General features: G+C 43.9%; 1 protein-coding gene across 2 annotated transcripts; it reads left to right on the top strand.

The window, feature by feature from the left end:
- Nucleotides 1–7144: 7144 nt before the first annotated feature.
- On the top strand, nucleotides 7145–16453 carry AGTRAP (angiotensin II receptor associated protein). Of its 2 annotated transcripts, XM_063176795.1 has the most exons (5): nucleotides 7145–7227; nucleotides 12474–12508; nucleotides 12710–12821; nucleotides 13489–13687; nucleotides 15709–16453. In XM_063176795.1, the coding sequence occupies exons 1-5, from the start codon at nucleotides 7201–7203 to the stop codon at nucleotides 15813–15815; spliced, it is 480 nt and encodes a 159-aa protein (XP_063032865.1). In that variant the 5' UTR covers nucleotides 7145–7200; the 3' UTR covers nucleotides 15816–16453. The 2 variants fall into 2 exon arrangements, with proteins under 2 accessions (XP_063032865.1, XP_063032866.1); XM_063176796.1 differs by lacking the exons at nucleotides 7145–7227; nucleotides 12474–12508 and adding an exon at nucleotides 12521–12620.
- Nucleotides 16454–17040: the final 587 nt, after the last annotated feature.

The raw sequence follows: 17040 nt of genomic DNA, 5'->3' as shown, positions 1-17040 counted from the left end.
TCCTTTGTGCAACTCTTCTGCTTTTTGACTGCACCCAAGGATGTGGAGGAGCCAGAAAAGCCTATAGGGAAGTTGGTCAGCAGGTAACACTGATGACTTGAGGTAATCACACAGAACAATTGTGCCACTGGTAGAAAAATTTCTCTGCCCAAGGTTGCCTGTACTCTCCCTCAAATTGGAGATAATTGTTTCTACCTAGTGTAGCCAGCCAGATGTTTTAAACTTCTTTATACTAATACCTAATCACTAGCTTCAGTGGAGCAAAAAGGCTTTGTGTGTTAATTTGGAGTATTGGTAGCTGGAAAAATGTTCTTTGTTACTGCTAACACCCCAATACCCTGACTTCTGCAGGGAGGCAGCTATGGAGCTTTTTATATCCCAGAGCCTGGAGATGGATAGCACTTTCTTTAGGAATAGAAATATTAATTGTGGTGCTGTGGGCAGAATCCTCTTTACACAGCTTCCCTAAACCCCCTATGTTCCATTTAGTTATTCAAAACTCCAATTTGCAATCTTGTTTGTGCTACAGTGCCACTTTGCATTGTGTATTCACTCAAAGACTGTGAGAGTTATACTTTACATCTCTAATTTGAGTGCCCACTCATGGCCACAGAGAAACTCTGTGAATGTCACAATGTCACTTCTGACCTGTGCACACCTGCTAAAGGAGGAATTTGTATGGGAGCACTTAGGCAAAACCTACCACAGAGCTGGATGCAGCTGTTTCAATTTCTGTTTACAGCATGACAGTCTCAGCACAAAAGAAATAAAGAAAGGGGGTTTGCCTTCAGCTCGATGCCACAGCAGCAAGAATTCAGTTTATTAACCCAGGGAGAGCAATGCAGCCCCTCCTTCAGCCCAGATGTGAATAGTGGGTGGTGCTGCCTGAGCCATTGTCAGTGGAAGCAGAAAGGGAAAAAAGGCTCCTAATTGATCACATTCAATTGCAGAGCTCTCAGCCTCTGGTCTGTGTGACACTGATGAGAACCACATGCACAGGCACTATCAAAACCAGGTTTGATATCACTCTGCTTTTTAGTGTGGGAGCCAAGGTCTGGGGGGAACAGTGCAGCCGAAAGCAAGAAGGAAATTTTGCAGGGGTCTTTATCTTTGGTGATGAGGTATTCCTTGCTTCTTACACTACAAATGGGATCCTTGTAGGATCATGGACAGTGTTTTAGGCAAGACTGCTGCATATCATGAAATACAAGCAAGTCTGAATTTTGTCAGAGTTTTGACTCCAAAAGGAGACTTAATCCTTCAGTCCTTGCTTTTTCAGCCTTCAGTCTGCTATTAACTCTGAATATAAAGAAAACATTATTCTTAATTGGTGGGATTAGTTAAGGTCAGTGAAAATTCAGTTAACTATTATCAGTCAAGTTTACTGATACAATTTACAGATTACTGGATTGATTGCTCACATTGGAGTTTCAGAAGGAGAGCCTGTGACCAAGTGTCATTGCTGCTGAGTCAAGCTGTGGTGTGGCAGAGGTGGAGCAGGGGGGGTGAGCAGTGGTACAGCACATGCTGCACAGCCACAGCAGTGTGAAAAGAATCAGCATGAAATATGGGTCAGCCAGATCAACTCCTGACCTCACAATTGCAGTGCAAAGGAAAGCTGTTGAGTAAATAACGTGCAAAGGTGTGGAATGCAAGAGCAGCCTGTGATATAAAACCGCAGGGCAGCATTTGCCCAAGCCCAACCCACTTGTGAGCTCAGCAAAGCTCTTAGTGCCACTCTGTGACAGCAGCTGCAGAGCATCACCATCATGGGTTACTTTTAGCAGCTTTCCCCTTTCTCCCCAGTCTCTCATAGTCACAGTGCTGTCAGTAACGGTTTTGCCTTTGGGGGCATTAGGTCTGAACAAGAGAGAGACACAAATGTCAAGCAAGGCTTGATTTAGATGTTCTTCTCAACTGATTGTTTAAGAAACTCAAATTAAGAATTCACACAAGCTCAGCTTCTCTGCTGCCCCCAGAGAATTTAAGTCAGAACTCTTGCAAGATTGTCTATTGTCTTGAAAGGACTTTGGACCAGCCCCAAACCAGCCAGAGCAGGATTCTGTGCAATAATTTATAAAGTTAATCACAGAGCATGCATGCAAGAAAGGTGAGTGACATAGTCCCACCCAAAGTCCTGTTCTACAGCTACTGCTGTTAGTGGCCTCTGAGAGTCCAAGGGTTATGCATCACCTTAAACTGCTCTCCAAGGGTGAGAATCATTAAACATGGAAAAGAGAGAACAGCATGCTGATTTGACATAATCATTTCAGCAGCTGCCTGCTCTACAATGCTGTTGAATCTCAGGGATGTTGCTGGTAGTTGCCAAAATTATGACTGCAAGACAGGCAAGGAGTGGAAGCACAAATTAAAACACTTGGGAATCGTTCTGTCTCAGGTCTGTAATAGTCTGCATTCATTTTTGCTTGGAGGTGTTTTATTGAAACTCTCTCTCTTCCCTCCCTCCCCCAGTAATTACCCTGTTGTAAATCCACAGTGTGTGTAAGTGCTTCAGTTTGAAACCCATGATCACATCCATGCCAGTCATTCTCTGCTACATGAAGCCTGGAAAAAACATTGCTTTCATATTTTTTATCAAAAGAACCCGAGGGCTGTTGTTTTCTTGGAATGTTCTGAGTGAGCATATGCACTCCATAAAACCACTTCTTGTGTGTCAGTTCATTTTCTGGAGTGCCAGTGAACCTTGAAGAGTGGTCTGTTAATGATATCTCAAAGCTTTAGTTAGATTTTAGAAAATCAGAGGAGCAGCTCGTTGCTGCTGAGATGGGAAGGATTTCCAAGTGCATTTGTCAGGACACCACATTAATGTGACCCTCTCCACTCCCCAGATCACCTTGCCTGTGAAATTGCAGTGAAATTGCAGGAGGAGGCTTTCCATCAGCATTACAAAGTGCCTTCAGTTTCCCCTCCAATCCAGATAATGATTCTGTTTGCTGATTTCCCACTGGGATTTAAAAGGGAGTTTGTAGAGCCAGGCAACTTCTATATGCCCTTCCTCACTGCTTATTCAGAAAGGCTCTGTGGCTGATATATATAAATTTGTGCTGAGGTGGTGCCTTCACTGCTCTCAGCTCCATAGCCAGGGGCAAAACTCAGAGACACTGGTGTCAGCTGCAGCCTTCAGTTGTCTTCAGACTGAACCCCTAGAGAGGGGAAGGAGGACAGAACTATGAGGGGGGAGCTGGTGTGCACCTCCAAGGGCCAGCAGGAGCAATTGTATTAACCCTGTGGAATTAACCCTATGGAATTGCTATCATAGGGTACAGTGTCCTGAAAATGCCAAGGAAAGCATTTCTGCCTTATTAACCTCACTTTTATGCTATCAGGAGGGGATCCAGGCTTTTACTCAGTCTGCACAAGGCAAACCAATAGATTTTTTAAAACACCAGATTTTGCATAAAGCAGCTAATTGCTGGGTATTGGTTGCAGTGAGCTGAACTCACTTGGAGCAGCCTTATAGTCACAAAAATCTCTGTATCCAGTCTCCTGGGTAACCTGCTCCTCCCTGCAGGCCTTCTTTAACTTGCTGCTTATCTTCCTCACCATGTTGTGTTGCTTTATCAGACCTGGGGAAGGGAAGAGACACAGTGGGTTACACAGAGAGGCAATTTACAAGGTACACCAGCACAAAGTAGAAATAAAAAACAAGCAACCCCCAGATCAGACAGGTGTGAGAGACATATAAATGCATAATGTCAGTCATAGCTCTCATTGTTTCATATCCATGAGATAATTCCTAAGTCCCTTGAGCCCATGACAAGCAAGCCCAGGATATAATAAGCAGGGATGAATTAGCTGCCTGATACATTGATGAACAAAATGAAATCAAGTGCTTTTATTGTACAAGGGGAAATGCTTTGCATTAAACAGAGGATACATCAATTCAAATTATGGCTCATGGTGCATAAATGATAATGAGACTGTCTCAGGCTGAGTGAGAATGCTGAAGGGACCAAAGACACCCACATTGTCACTGTAGGACATGAAATAAAATGACATGGACACACAAGGTAAAAAAGAGAGAAGTTTAATTTCTGACTCCAACATTTATAGAGTTCCAAAAGTGACAGTGGATTGGAGGATGACAGTGCCACCTCTCCAATGACACTGGACAAACCAACAGCCCATCAAATTTCTCCTCCTCCATAAAAGAATGCAAAACAATTAGTTATTTACATGAAGTGCGTGAGAAAGTTCATTACAAGAATATAAACATCAGAAGGCTTAGAAAAACTTAAAAAAACCAGGGTGACACCCACATGATGCTGCATCCTAACAGTGCTTATCATTCACCTGGGATAATGGGATTTATCTTGATAACAAACAGTTCTCCTTTGATAGATTCCTGTCGTGGCAGAAGGGCATCCTAGTGAACTTCACACACAGCTCTGAGCCAGCAATTTGGCTGTTCAGTCTCTCTGTCTTTCCCCCCATCCCAAGTGTCCTATATTTGTGTTATTTACATTGAAATCCAGTCATTCCTTGACTGTGGTATTATGTGGGTCCCCAGGATGAAGGAGGAATTGAGAATCTGACTCCATGTTCTTAGAAGACTAATTTATTATTTTATGATCTTATATTAAAGTATACTGTACTAAAACTATACTAAAAATAAAGAAAGGATATTTACAGAAGGTTACAAAGAATGATAATGAAAACTCTGCTTCCATAGTCCTGACACAGCTGGACCATGATTGGTCATTAAGTTAAAACAATTCACATGAAACTAATGAAACAATCACCTGTTGGATAAACAATCTCCAAACCCATTCCAAAGCAGCAAAACACAGGAGAAGCAATCGGATAATTATTATTTTCATTTTTCTCTGAGGCTTCTCAGCTTCCCAGCAGAAGAATCTTGGGCAAAGGGATTTTTCAGAAAATATGACAGTGACACTTGACATTACTGGAACCACAAGCATTGATCTCATTTGATACCACGACTTCTGTAGATAAAGACAGAACTTCCCTGCAAGACACAATAATGGAGGTGAAGGCACAGCTCATGTGTCATGTGGCAATAGATGAGTTATATTTCAATCTTTCATTTGAAAGTGACATATTCAGAGATTCCTGAGGGGACTTCACAGCTTTTTTGGGTTTTTTTTTACTGTTGTTCTGAGCTATGCAGCCAGTCAGTTTTATTTTGATGCTTCCTAGCATTTTCTAGGTAATTTCATTTTGGCATTTAATGCTTTGCCTTGGGAAATCTTGAAGTGTGCTGCTGTGAGCAGTCAATAGCACTCAGGACACGGTCAAGGACAGGCTGGATTGCACTACATTTGTGGCTTGTTTGAGAATGTCTGACAGCAAGTTCAGCACTGCACAATTCTCACTGCTTGAGCTGGAAATGAGACTGAGGGTTGACTCATGCATTTCCACATCCAACTTCTGCAATGATCCTCTGACCCAGCTACTTTCTCAGAGGCCCCATCTTTTCTCTAAGAGGGAATAATGACAAGAAAGGAACCAACCTTGTAAGACATTGCAGCCTTACACTGCAGACAGCATGCATTAGGCAAGGATGGGAGGGTTTGAGAAATGTCATCCTGACCTCTGGGTTCTGTTGTTTCATTTGCTAGACCTGCAGAGAAGGCTGCTGGTATGAACTGGACAGGAAATGGTTATAGCTGAACTGTGTGGGGTTGAACTGGTCACTCATCAACTTCCCTAGCTCTGAAATGAAAACAGGTCTCTTTCGGAATAAGAAATGAAGAACTTGTTATTTGTACCAGGTTTTTAGGCAAAGGGTTCAGTCATCTTGTTCTAGGGAAAAATCCAGGGCCCAAGGAAGCAACTAAGTACTGCCAGCCATGCTAGCTACCTGGTTCAACCCCTGAGACTGACCTTAACTTGACTTAGCTGTTGAGTGACATAGCTGAGCACAGTTAGCACCTTAAAATAACCTTTTTATTGGTGTCTATCAACAGTTTCTTTGTCACTCCTTACACTTTGGCCACACCAGTGACATATGCACAAAAATTCTCTTCCTGCAGAAAGCTGTTAAGTCCTTTGCACACATTAGCTTACCCAGACACTGATTACAATCAAAATATAATGTCCAACCTTGTCTCATTGCATTGCATGTGCAAACAGATGGAAGAGTTTGGCTGGGTTTTTGGAGCCAACAAACTGATCTGTGCACACTTTGGCTGGGTGTTTGCAGCCAAGAAACTGATATATGCATATTTTTAACTTAATGGTGGCTTTTGAAACAAAATCACAGGATTGTTAGGGTTGGAAGGTGCCTCTGGAGATCATCTAGTCCAGGTCCTTGCCACTGGGTCATCTGGAGCAGGTGACACAGGAACGTGTCCAGCTGTGTTTCAGTTGTGTTTGGAATGTCTCCAGAGAGACTCCATGCCCTTCTAGGGCAGCCTGTCCCAGTGCTCGGCCACCCTCAACGTAAAGAAGTTCTTTCTCATGTTTAGCTGGAACTTCTGGTGTTTTAGTTTATGCCCACCATCCTGTGACTCAGTACCACAGAGAAGAGTCTGGCACTATCCTCATGGCACCCACCTTCGAGGCATTAATGAGATTAGAAGCTGTGAGGTTCACATCAGTCAGGCAGAGCAGCCGGGCTGCCTCCTCTGCTGGAACACCTCTAACCAGCTGCAACTCAGCGAACCCCAGCAAGGGTCCCCTGTGCAGCCACATTTCTCTTCACAGAGAAAAGCAAGGCACAATTCTTCCCAAGAAAATTTCTGGGTTCCACATTCTCTGAACCTCAGAGAAAGGAAAAACAATTCTTATCATTTGCTGTGCCTGTGCTTGTGCCAAAGTAGAACGCAATATGGAGCTTGTTTACCCAAAGTGCCGGTGTTCTGTTTCCTTGGCCTGTCAGGGTGTGTGTGTGTCGGGACTGTCGGCTGACAGTCACGAGATTGAGTGCAGAGGAGTGCTTGGCAGATTCAGTTTAGATGTAATGTAATACAGTATAAAATAATATAGTATAATAAAGTAATTAATTAGCCTTCTGATAAGATGGAGCCAGATGCATCATTCTCCCCTCATGGGGGGGTTCCATACAAATTCGATATCCCGGTGCGCCCCAGAGCCGCCACGCACCGCCCGCCGTGTCCGGGCCGGGGCCGGGCGGGGCCGGGGGCGGTGTCCCGGCTCCTCCCGCCCTTCTCCGTCCCCGAGCCCGGCCCTGCCGGCGGTCCCGGGGCTGCTGCCATGGAGCTGCCGGCCGTCAGCCTCAAGGTAGGGGCTTCCCCTGCCCCGGGGCTCGGGAGCGGGGCCGGGGGAGCGGGAGGGCGGCTGGGGGCGGCTGCGGCGGGCTGAGCCCCCCGGGCGCTCGATCGGATCGGATCGGCCCTCCCTGTACCCTGCTCCTCTCGCATGTTCTCCGGCCGAGTGCCTACTCCAGATCCTGGCTGAGGCCCTGCTGGAGCTGTAGAGCCCTCCGAGGGGGAAAAACCGAGCCCTCTGAGGGGGAAAAACCGGAGCCCTGTGAGGGGGAAAAACCGGAGCCCTCTGAGGGGGAAAACCAGAGCCCTCTGAGGAGGAAAACCGGAACCCTCTGAGGAGGAAGAACTGAAGTTTCTGCTTTTTTTTATCACGTGGGCAAAGGCTGCAGAAGTTCTGAAGGCCATGAATCTGAGTCAGGGGGAGGTTTAGGTTGGCTGTCAGGAAAATGTTTTCTCCACAGGGTGATCAGACAGCATCGAGCCTGTCTGAGTTCAAGGAGCATTTAGACAATGCTGTCAAGCAGAGGCTGGAATTCTTGGGGTGTCCTGTGCAGGGCCTGGAGTTGGTAACCCTGATGGGTCCCTTCCAACTCAGTGTATTCTATGATTCTTGGTTAAACCCACCAGGTGATGACTCCAAAGTTTGCCCCTACTTCAGGGATATTGCTGAAGTCATTAACTAGTGTCCATGGAGGTTTCTGGATCAGCTGACTAGAGCTAAGCCAAGATAAACACTGCACAAGGTCCTGAGGAGACAAAGCTTTTGCTTGTCAGGCAAAGTGTCTTAGAAAAATAAGCCCACTTACTTGAGGCTTATCATCTGATACATAACTGCAGTTGCTTCTCTGCTGGGTAGGGCAGGCTCCACCTCTGGGCACTTTGGAAATTTCAGTGAATATCTGATAGCCACAGAAAGGAAATATAAGAGACCTAAACAGTAACGTAGCATTTTTCACTTTTGGAAGAAGCACTTCTTGCTTCTGGCCAGTGGATGTTAAAATCACACTGTTAGCTTTTGATGTTGATGTTTGATTCTGATGTCTTCTGTGCTACCAGACATGTGACATTTTCCTCTATTTTTTTTTTGTCTTTCACATTTTCAGAGCCCTGAGATTTCTAGGTGTATGTGTCCTTTCCCAGCTTCACTACTTTGTGATTTTATTTAATACAGCTTGGTTTGGATGCTTTCTTTGGTTAAAGGTTTCCCTAGTGACTGAAAGCATCACAGATCACATCAGGGCTTTTTTTGCTGATTTGTTAAGCTGTGAGCAGTGGCCTTGGACCAGGCTGCCTATGGGTTGGATGGGAGAATAGTATTATCTCAGCTTTATTATTAATTCAGCTTTGTACAGGACAGCTTTCATGTGGCTGTATTAAAGAAAAGATTGGTGTTCATATAATGATGAATACCCCTCTTACTAGTTCACCAAGAAAAGCAACTTCCCTCATTAGAGGCAAGTAAGCAAATGGATTTTTCAAGGCCCAGCTTGTGGATGGATTATATTACATTCTGGAAACTAGCTGATACTTTGCTCTGACAAGTTTGGACTACTGTGTGATTCCCAGGGCACTAGGAAGATTAAAAGATCTTGCTTTGTTTTTTAACTTGATTTGATTATTTTTTCCCATGCTAAAACAACAGTGAAAACTAAAGACATTTAATTTAAAAGTTTGCCAACACGAAATACGTGTTCTGCCATGGGAAATGGAGATAGGTGAGCTGAAAACCACAGACTTTTCAATGAATGAGTCACAAAGACTACAAAACTAAAATGTTGCCTTTCTTCCTTGTTTCAGACAACCATTTTCCAATCTCTTGCTAGATAAGTGTGAGCTTGTCCTGGGCAAACTGTTTTCAGCATTAAGAAATTCCTTGTTGTCAAGTCTGCCACTTCTGCTCTGAGCTGCAAAGACAGGGATTGGGAGTTAATAGTTGTACCTACACTTTATTCTGCTCCTGAGTTAGGGCCTGACTCCCTGTAAAATGCCACAAAAGTGGGGAAGATTCTTACTCAGAAGGGGCCTGGAAATATCACACACTGCTGCTATTCATTGGCAGGATCTGCTTACTGGTTCTGTGAGATTGTAAAGATGAGCCTTGTGATAGAAGTGGTTCCAAGAAAGCTGCATGACTGAGCTGTGTTTGTGCCAGAATGTAGCAGTACCTTAGCCTTGGGGTAGCTCTAAGCTCCTTGCAGAGCTGTAAAATTAAGGTGGCAGGCTTTGCCCTGCAGTGGGTGGGGAGTGCTCATTGAACAGGTTCTATGGCTCAGTTCTAACAGCCATGCTCAGCAAAACACGGGGGAAGCAGCACAGCCATGCTTTGCCATGACAGCTTGACACCAGTGGTTATTGAAATAATCATGCAGAGCCTCGAAATGCAACGTTTGACTTTGATCAAGCCTGGACAATGCCCTACCATTCATGTGCCTGGAAACACACGTTTTGTGCTTAGGCATTTTTAAATGCTCAGTCACAGAAGCAAGGAATAATAGAGATGTCTGTATGGCATGTGATTAAACCTCCTACTCAAAGCAAGGCAAACTGCAAAGTTAGATCAAATAGCTCAAGTCAAAAATCAGCTGAGTTTTAAAATAAGAACAGAGCCATGTCAGCCCCATTGGACAGCCTGTCCCACTGCTTAAGCACTCTCATTATTATCACTCTGTTGTAATAATGAGGAGCATCCTCACAGGTGGCCACTCAGATACTTATTTTGGTTTTGTGTGTTCTCAGGTGAATGTCACTCACAGAGTAGGTGAGCTCACTGGAAAATAGAAATTTAGATACAACAAGAAAATAATTGTAATTTGGAACTGTTTCATTTTTAACTTGGTCAAAATGCAATCTTGTGCTGAAGCATGTTTAAAGGAGTTCCTGTTCCAAAGAGTTTCCCATCTAATGAGACCCTGGCAGACTTAGGCTCTTTTTATGCTTGGCAATTAGTTCCATCTCATGCTGGGGTTTGCAGAGGAGGTGGGAATTCTCCTGAGCTCTCCCCAGTTTCCAATGGGGTGCTTTTAATTACACAGCCATCCCTTTTCCCAGAAGAGATGGAGACAAAGGACCCACCTTTCTTATTTTCTGCTCCCACCACTAGTTCATCAATAACTTTGGAGTTATTTTCTCAAAAGAAGAAATGTATGTCTGTCTTAGCTACAGACTTAAGTCCTTGGATAGATGGAAACATTTTAAATTCTTCTGCTGTTTTATCAGGAGACTGCCTGCAAATTAACTAATCTCACATAGTAATTTGTAGTTTTTCATTAACACTGTATTTTCTATGTTAAAGCATACCAACACCACTAGCCAATTCCGTACTGTGCTGAAGAACTGTCAGGTAAATTGGACTAATAACTGAAAAGGGAATATCTTGGTTTTATTTCAGCAGTCATTCACAGTATCAGCCCTTTATGCTGGTGATTAAACATACTTCATAATTTAGTAACTGCAGTATTGATCTAGGCAGCTTTTAAAAAAACCCACCCTGCCTAATTATGTTAACTGGTGAGCTTTGAGGGGTCTTGAGGGTATGTAACATGCAATTAAATACTACCTAATTAAGAATTTTCCTGATGTAGTGATAGTCTCTTGAGTAAATGCTATTTGCATGTCTCCATTCTCATATCCAGGAATATCTTGTATTTTACTGATTAGCAGTTTTCCCAGTGTGTCTGTGGTACAGTTTGGGAGAAGGGGAAGCACCAGGGGTGCTGAAGCATTTTCTAAGCTTTCATGAACAAGTAAAGAAATTAATCAGTAAAAATCTGTCTAAGCAGTGTTGGAAGTTACAGCAAAGTCTGTGAGTGCTCAGCAGCTGTGATGGGGCAGTGCAGTGAAGGAAGAGCAGGAAATCATTTGCATTGTGGTGTCCTGGCAGAGCAGTGTGAGCCCAGCCCTGTGCTGTCCTGACTGTGCTGCACTTATGTCACAGCTTCACAGCTTCACTCTCTTCTCCAGCAGCTAGTTTTGTTTTCAGTTAGAGCACAGAGAGATGTTTTAAGTCAAGGAATCTAGCAGGGTGTCAGTAGATCTTAAATTTTTTTTGTTTCTCAATGCTTGTATCTGCATACAGCTTTCCTATGCCACTGAGTAACTTAGGCTTTTGTTGTGTACTCATTTCCCAATTTTCTTTTTTTTTCCTTTGGTGGGGGGGAGTGTGCTTCAGAGGGGTTTTGGTAATGTGGGTTTGGCTTTTTTAATACCAAGGGCAGCAGAAATGCCAATTTGAAGCCTTTCTCTCAGCTAAGAAAAAATGAAAGTGCACCTGTATCCCATGGATCCTCTGATATGTCCAGGCTTCAGCCTCTCTTTGGTGAGGCTGTTAATAGAGCCTGTCTTCCAAATTCCTGCTTTCACAAATGTTTAGAGAGCAAATATGAGTGATCTCCCTTTGCTGGAGTGACCAGCAGGCTGTAGATGGAGAAAAAGCCTGAAGTGATATATTTTTGTTCCTATTTTTTCTCTGAATAAACATGTAGGGTATGTTTCCTTGGTTACAAAAATGGCAAGTGGTGGTGAAGAGAATCCTTGTAGCACTTATTACAGTATGATCCCTTTTTTCTTGGATTTGTTCCATTACATACAAGGACCAGGATCATTAAGGACACCTGCAAAGTACAGAATTTGTGACAGCATTACCTTACTGCTGCTCAGGGCGCTGTTGGCAGTGGGACCTTGTGGCTTCAGTGGGAGAGAAAAGCTGTGGGCTCTGGCAGGATCAGGTTCCCAGAGTGCTGGAAGAAGCCTTCAGGTCTGTTTATACTGCAGTGAGATTGAACAGACTGGAAGGAGGTAAAAGAAGGATTTGCTGAGGACTGGAGGGAAATTCTTGGAGCTGCAGGCATGGCTGTCTATGGGTCTTTTGGTGATGGGATGCCAGATTGGTCATGTATAAACTGTGCTAGCACAGTGTTAATCAGATTGCCTGGCTTTCTGTGCAAACCCTTCTGGAGTTCCAAAATTAATAACCCATTTGGAAAAGGTTAAGTGGTCCCTGAATCAGATGTTGACAGAGATGACAAGAAGAGTGAATGACTGCAGTGCAGCACCACAGGACATACTCAGCAACAGATGTGCAGAAAAATAGCTTTGTCTTCACTGTCCCAATTGCTTCACCATCTTTCTGCACTGGTTCATGGGTCCAAGCCACTCTTGCACCCATCCCTTGGGAACAAGATGGTGCCATTTCATGTTGATCCTCCCAGATTTCTCCCAACATGCTAACCTGTCTTCCTGTTTGTTGTTCTTTTTTCATAGGCTATCATTCTGGTACATTGGCTGCTCACAGTGTGGTGAGTGATTAGTGTCTGGCCTGGGGGAGAAGAGGGTATTCCTTCAAACCAGGAATGGCATGTTCCCTGGGAATCAGCAATCCCTGTTTGCAAGAAAATCCTAAATCTAAGAGTGAGGTGTTTGTATGGGAACAGGGAAGAATCCAAACTGTTGTAGGCTTATTGTGAACGTGAGCTGGATTTTTTTGTCTCATTTGGCAGGGGGTGCATGAATTACATGTTGCCTGTCTCCTATGCCTGGGGAAATTTCAGTGTCCTTGCAGTGGGGATCTGGGCCATTGTGCAGCGAGATTCCCTTGATGCCATAACGATGGTGAGTGTAAAAGTGCTGCTGGAAGAGGGTGGAGGGCAGAGTCCTTGAGCTGGTGATGATTTTCAACTGTTCCCTACACAGAAGCTCCCTGTTTGGGTGGGTTTGTTTTTTTTTAAAGAGTTCATAAATCTATGAACTCTGTAAACCATGATGAGAAGCATTCACTGTCAATTATTTTTCTTTTCAGAGATGAGACATACTTGATTCTTCCTTTTTTTTCATAACCTGCTGTTGTGACTTGTAGTGCTAGATGAGGACTCACAGTGTTTCATATGCTTCAGTTGGAGGGGCTCTGTAAAACCCTTTTCTGAGCATTGAATAGATTGGCATACAAAAATAAACAATTCTAGAGAGAAGATATTGTATCATGATATATAAGATATATATATAATCATATATCTCATGATTATATAACAATATCAATTCTAGAGAGAAGATATTGTATCATAATATATTATGAGAAGATATCTGAGAGGAGAAGGCATGAAATACAAGATCATTCACCTAGGAGTATGTGTCTGCCTGGGGCAGTTCCAAGAGTGCTGTGTGACACTGGGGTGAAGGATGATTGTGCAACACAGGTCTTGCAGGAAGCAGATACTGACTGTTACTGTCGGTGGTTCAACCCTTGCTCTGTTCATGTCCCATTCTCTGTCCTTGTTTCCAGTTCTTGACTGGCCTGCTGCTCACAGTCCTCACAGACATCATTCACATCTCTATCTTCTACCCTTCCCACGACTACCTCAGTGATGCCAAGCGGTTCAGCGTGGGCATGGCCATCTTCAGCCTCCTCCTCAAACCCCTGTCCTGCTACCTGGTGTATCGGATGTATCGGGAGCGTGGAGGAGAGTACACCTTGAACATAGGTAGGAGCTGCTTCTGCTTCCATGTCAGTGTGGGCTCCCTCCTCAGGGCTGCCTGGCCCTATCAGCCTGAGCTCTGTGCAACTGGATTCTGCCCTCACTCCAGGCAGACAGTGCTTGCTCTGTCTTGCTCATGTTTGTCATCCCATTTTGTCCTTCTGGTGTGTCTTTGGACTTAAATTTATGTTCTTCCTCTCTCCCCTTGCAGAACTGAAGATTTTGACATTTTGCCCACAATGGTGTTGAGAGTCTTTTTCCTCTCTTCCTCCTCCTGCATTTGTGTGTTTGTTGGAAACTCTTGGGTGTCCTTTCTTTGTCAACCCTTTTTTTTTCCTTCTGGGGGAAAGTAGAGGTAGTATTTCTTCAGGCTGGATTATGAACAAGAGGGAAATAAAGCTGGATTTCTAACTCCATGTGAGCCTCACATGTCCTATTTACCTTGATTGCTTTGGACTTTGTTCCTCACATGGAAAATGGCACTAATGTGCACATATTTACCTGATGTGGGTTAGCTTGGAGACATTTAATTTTTCCCCTGGTTGTATTTGAAAATGATAATGTGGAAGATTTGTCAGAGAGGATGGGCTGTGGTTAAATGTTCTGAGTCTTGGTCAGCTTTGCCAAGCATTCCTGGTAGTAATTCATGCCTGGGCAGCTGCCAGGGATTGATTGTTTGCCAGGGATTGTTGTTTGAATTCATGCTGGCAAAACCTGCAGCCTGTCACAGCTCTGTTTGTCATCCTGATAAGTTTGTGCCAGACAAAAGATGGTGTACCTGCATTACAGTGTCTGGAAGCTTTGGTGGTAGCAAAGATCACACCCCTGTGAAAAGAGGGGGAAACCTGCAGGGGAGGAGAAGCCATGGAAAGAAACCATGAGTGATATTTGCACTTCTCTGCTAGTGGAGTGTGGATGTCATCTCTGCCAGCTACCTGTGAAAATGTAGATGGATATGTCTTATGTCTCCTGGGTCAGGAGGCACGTGAGTCATCTGCAGTGCCTTTTTTGTGTCAGTTTTTATCAGCTGCTCACTGTGCTTGTCATAGGGATTCAATATATGTATAGAAAGTATTGGAATCGTTGAGGAGTTCATCTCTGCTTGGGATTTGGCAGCACTTTTCAACCACACTATGCCAAACTGAGTCTCCTCTCAGGCACAGGTGGGAATTAAGACACTTTGTAGTTTCATATCCTCTCCTGAACTGTCTTTCTTACAAGATTTTCAGTACTGTGTGTTGCTTTGTGGTGAATGTGCTTAACAAATTTCCTCTTATTTTCCTGCTATCTGGCATTTTCTCTTGAACCCACCAGTGTTGAAATTTTCCTGGCCTTTTCTGTCTTGTTTTCCTTCTACATTAAGTCCCTTTTTGTTGCCTGGGAGCATCCTTGCTGCTTAGAACAAACCCCTCATTTTCTGGTGGCTGTCTGTGATTCAGGTTGCCTTCTCCCCATGGCAAATGCCCATAGATAAAGATCTGTCCATGGATATTCTCTGCCTCCTCTTTCCCTGCTCATCCCCTGGACAGTAACATGAATTTTGTGCAGGTAAATTGTTCATGGTGGAGTTAGAAGCACTGTTGGACTCAAATTTGAGGTAATTTGACCACAATTGAGCACAGCTGCATTGTTGGGAAGAGTGGTTCAGGGATGTAGCATTCCTTTAAATCTGTGCTGTCAGCTAGCCACAGCTCCTGCAGCTTCTGGCTCTATTCATTTTTTCCTGAGGTCTCATACACTTAATCTTGCTGAAATGCATTGTTACAGGAACCTGTTGTGCTGCTATGGGGTGTTGTGGGTTTTGCTTTCCACACATCCATGTGGCTGCTAAGAGAGCTGTTCTCAAGGAAAGAACAGGCATGTTGGAAGGATGACTTTTCTTACCTCCTGTTCAGTGAGGATCACAGACCACAGGTGCTGGGGGAGCTGGTAAAATGTGTGCTCCTGAGCTGTTTGTTTCTCCTAGAGCATTCAGTTCTTGTGCTTTTGCCTTTGTGCCAAGCTTGTTCTCTTCCATCTCTTTTCAGGTGTCAGCAGTGCAGGCCGGGACAGCAGCAGCTACGAGCCCATTGATCAGCCAGAGGCTCCTCCACAGTGGCCTTCCTCAAGCAAGGCAGCCCAGCCACCCTACTGAGCACCCTGCAGCCAGCACTGACACTGCCCCTGCCCAGCCAGGCCTTCCTCTTCCCACTGAGCAGCACCTGCTACTGGGAAAATAAGAGCTGGTATTTCTTTTGCCTGCCTAAAGGTTGGGTGGTGCAGTAAGTCCCGAAGATCTTGGAGGTGTCATGTTAAGCACTGTGTAATCCCAATACTCTCTCCCCTCCCCCTAAATCCTCTATACATGTGATGGATGCACCTCCTACAGTCTTCCACTGTGCTTCCTCTTCTTTATAAGAGAACCACTCAAAGCACTCCTGGACAAGCAATCTTTAAAAGGCTCATGGACTGCCCTAAAGCAACACAGTTTAGCCTGATTTTATGCAATATATTTCCAGGAAACACCTGGGAGTTCCCAAGAGCTGTTTTTGATGGCATTATTTAACTTCTTGTGCTCCCAGGATCTGGTATTGGGTTTTATTAACTGATGCTTTTATGCAAGTTCAATGTCCTTCAGGATACTTAAAGTGACTGTTGAATGTAGATTACAGATCCTTTGTGCCTTGAATTGTCCTTTTGCCTTCAGCTGATTGTCTTAACAGAAGTTGAAATGTTACATTTTTCTAAGAAAACTATAAAATGAACACAGTTTTCCTGTGTTAGAAAAAGTTACACTGGTCACTTATGTCTCATTTGAAAATGTAGCTTTTCCTGAGGGCTTGGGACTGTAGCCAGGCAATCTGGGAGGGTCATTATAGGGGAAGGTCTACAGGGCTCTGATGGCTTTTAGCCTAAGCTTTACTCTGAGAAGTAGAAAATTCTGCATATAATTTTGTGGGTGGGAAGATGAGCAAGTAAAATGATTGAGGAAAGATGGACTTACTTACACTGTAGATGATCTGTCCTGCTGTGGCTTTCAGGTAAGATTCTAAAAAAAGAAAACCAAACAAACAAAACCCCAGAAGCACTCAAACAACCACATTTCAACAGGATTCATTTACAGAAGAAAATTAGTATGTTTGGCAGAATTCAAGTGTTAGGAAGATAGGTATTTTTCTGAAGAAGTTCATTGTCAAATTTTATATCTGTTTTATTACAACTGCATTTCTCCTGACAAGACCTTCTCCTTTGTTGATGCTTCAGTAAACAAGACTCCTGTTGACTTTGCTGTAACCTCCAGAAACGTGCCATTTTGTATTTTTAAAACCAAGCAGTTTTCACCCAATTTCCTTCACTTCAAACATAAGCAGATGCTTCTG

The sequence above is a fragment of the Melospiza melodia genome, chromosome 26 (genome assembly GCF_035770615.1).
Source record: "Melospiza melodia melodia isolate bMelMel2 chromosome 26, bMelMel2.pri, whole genome shotgun sequence".
In the NCBI taxonomy this organism is placed as follows: Eukaryota; Metazoa; Chordata; class Aves; order Passeriformes; family Passerellidae; genus Melospiza; species Melospiza melodia.
Note: the sequence above shows the minus strand (reverse complement) of the source record. Positions and strands in the feature narration are given on the sequence as shown.

Bases quoted from the DNA above. Each gene is read 5' to 3' on its own strand.
- AGTRAP (XM_063176795.1), top strand. From the start codon at position 7,201: ATGGAGCTGCCGGCCGTCAGCCTCAAG. The intron at 12,509-12,709 runs GTGAGTGATTAG...CTCATTTGGCAG, and splicing joins CATTGGCTGCTCACAGTGTG to GGGGTGCATGAATTACATGT. The intron at 12,822-13,488 runs GTGAGTGTAAAA...CCTTGTTTCCAG, and splicing joins CCCTTGATGCCATAACGATG to TTCTTGACTGGCCTGCTGCT.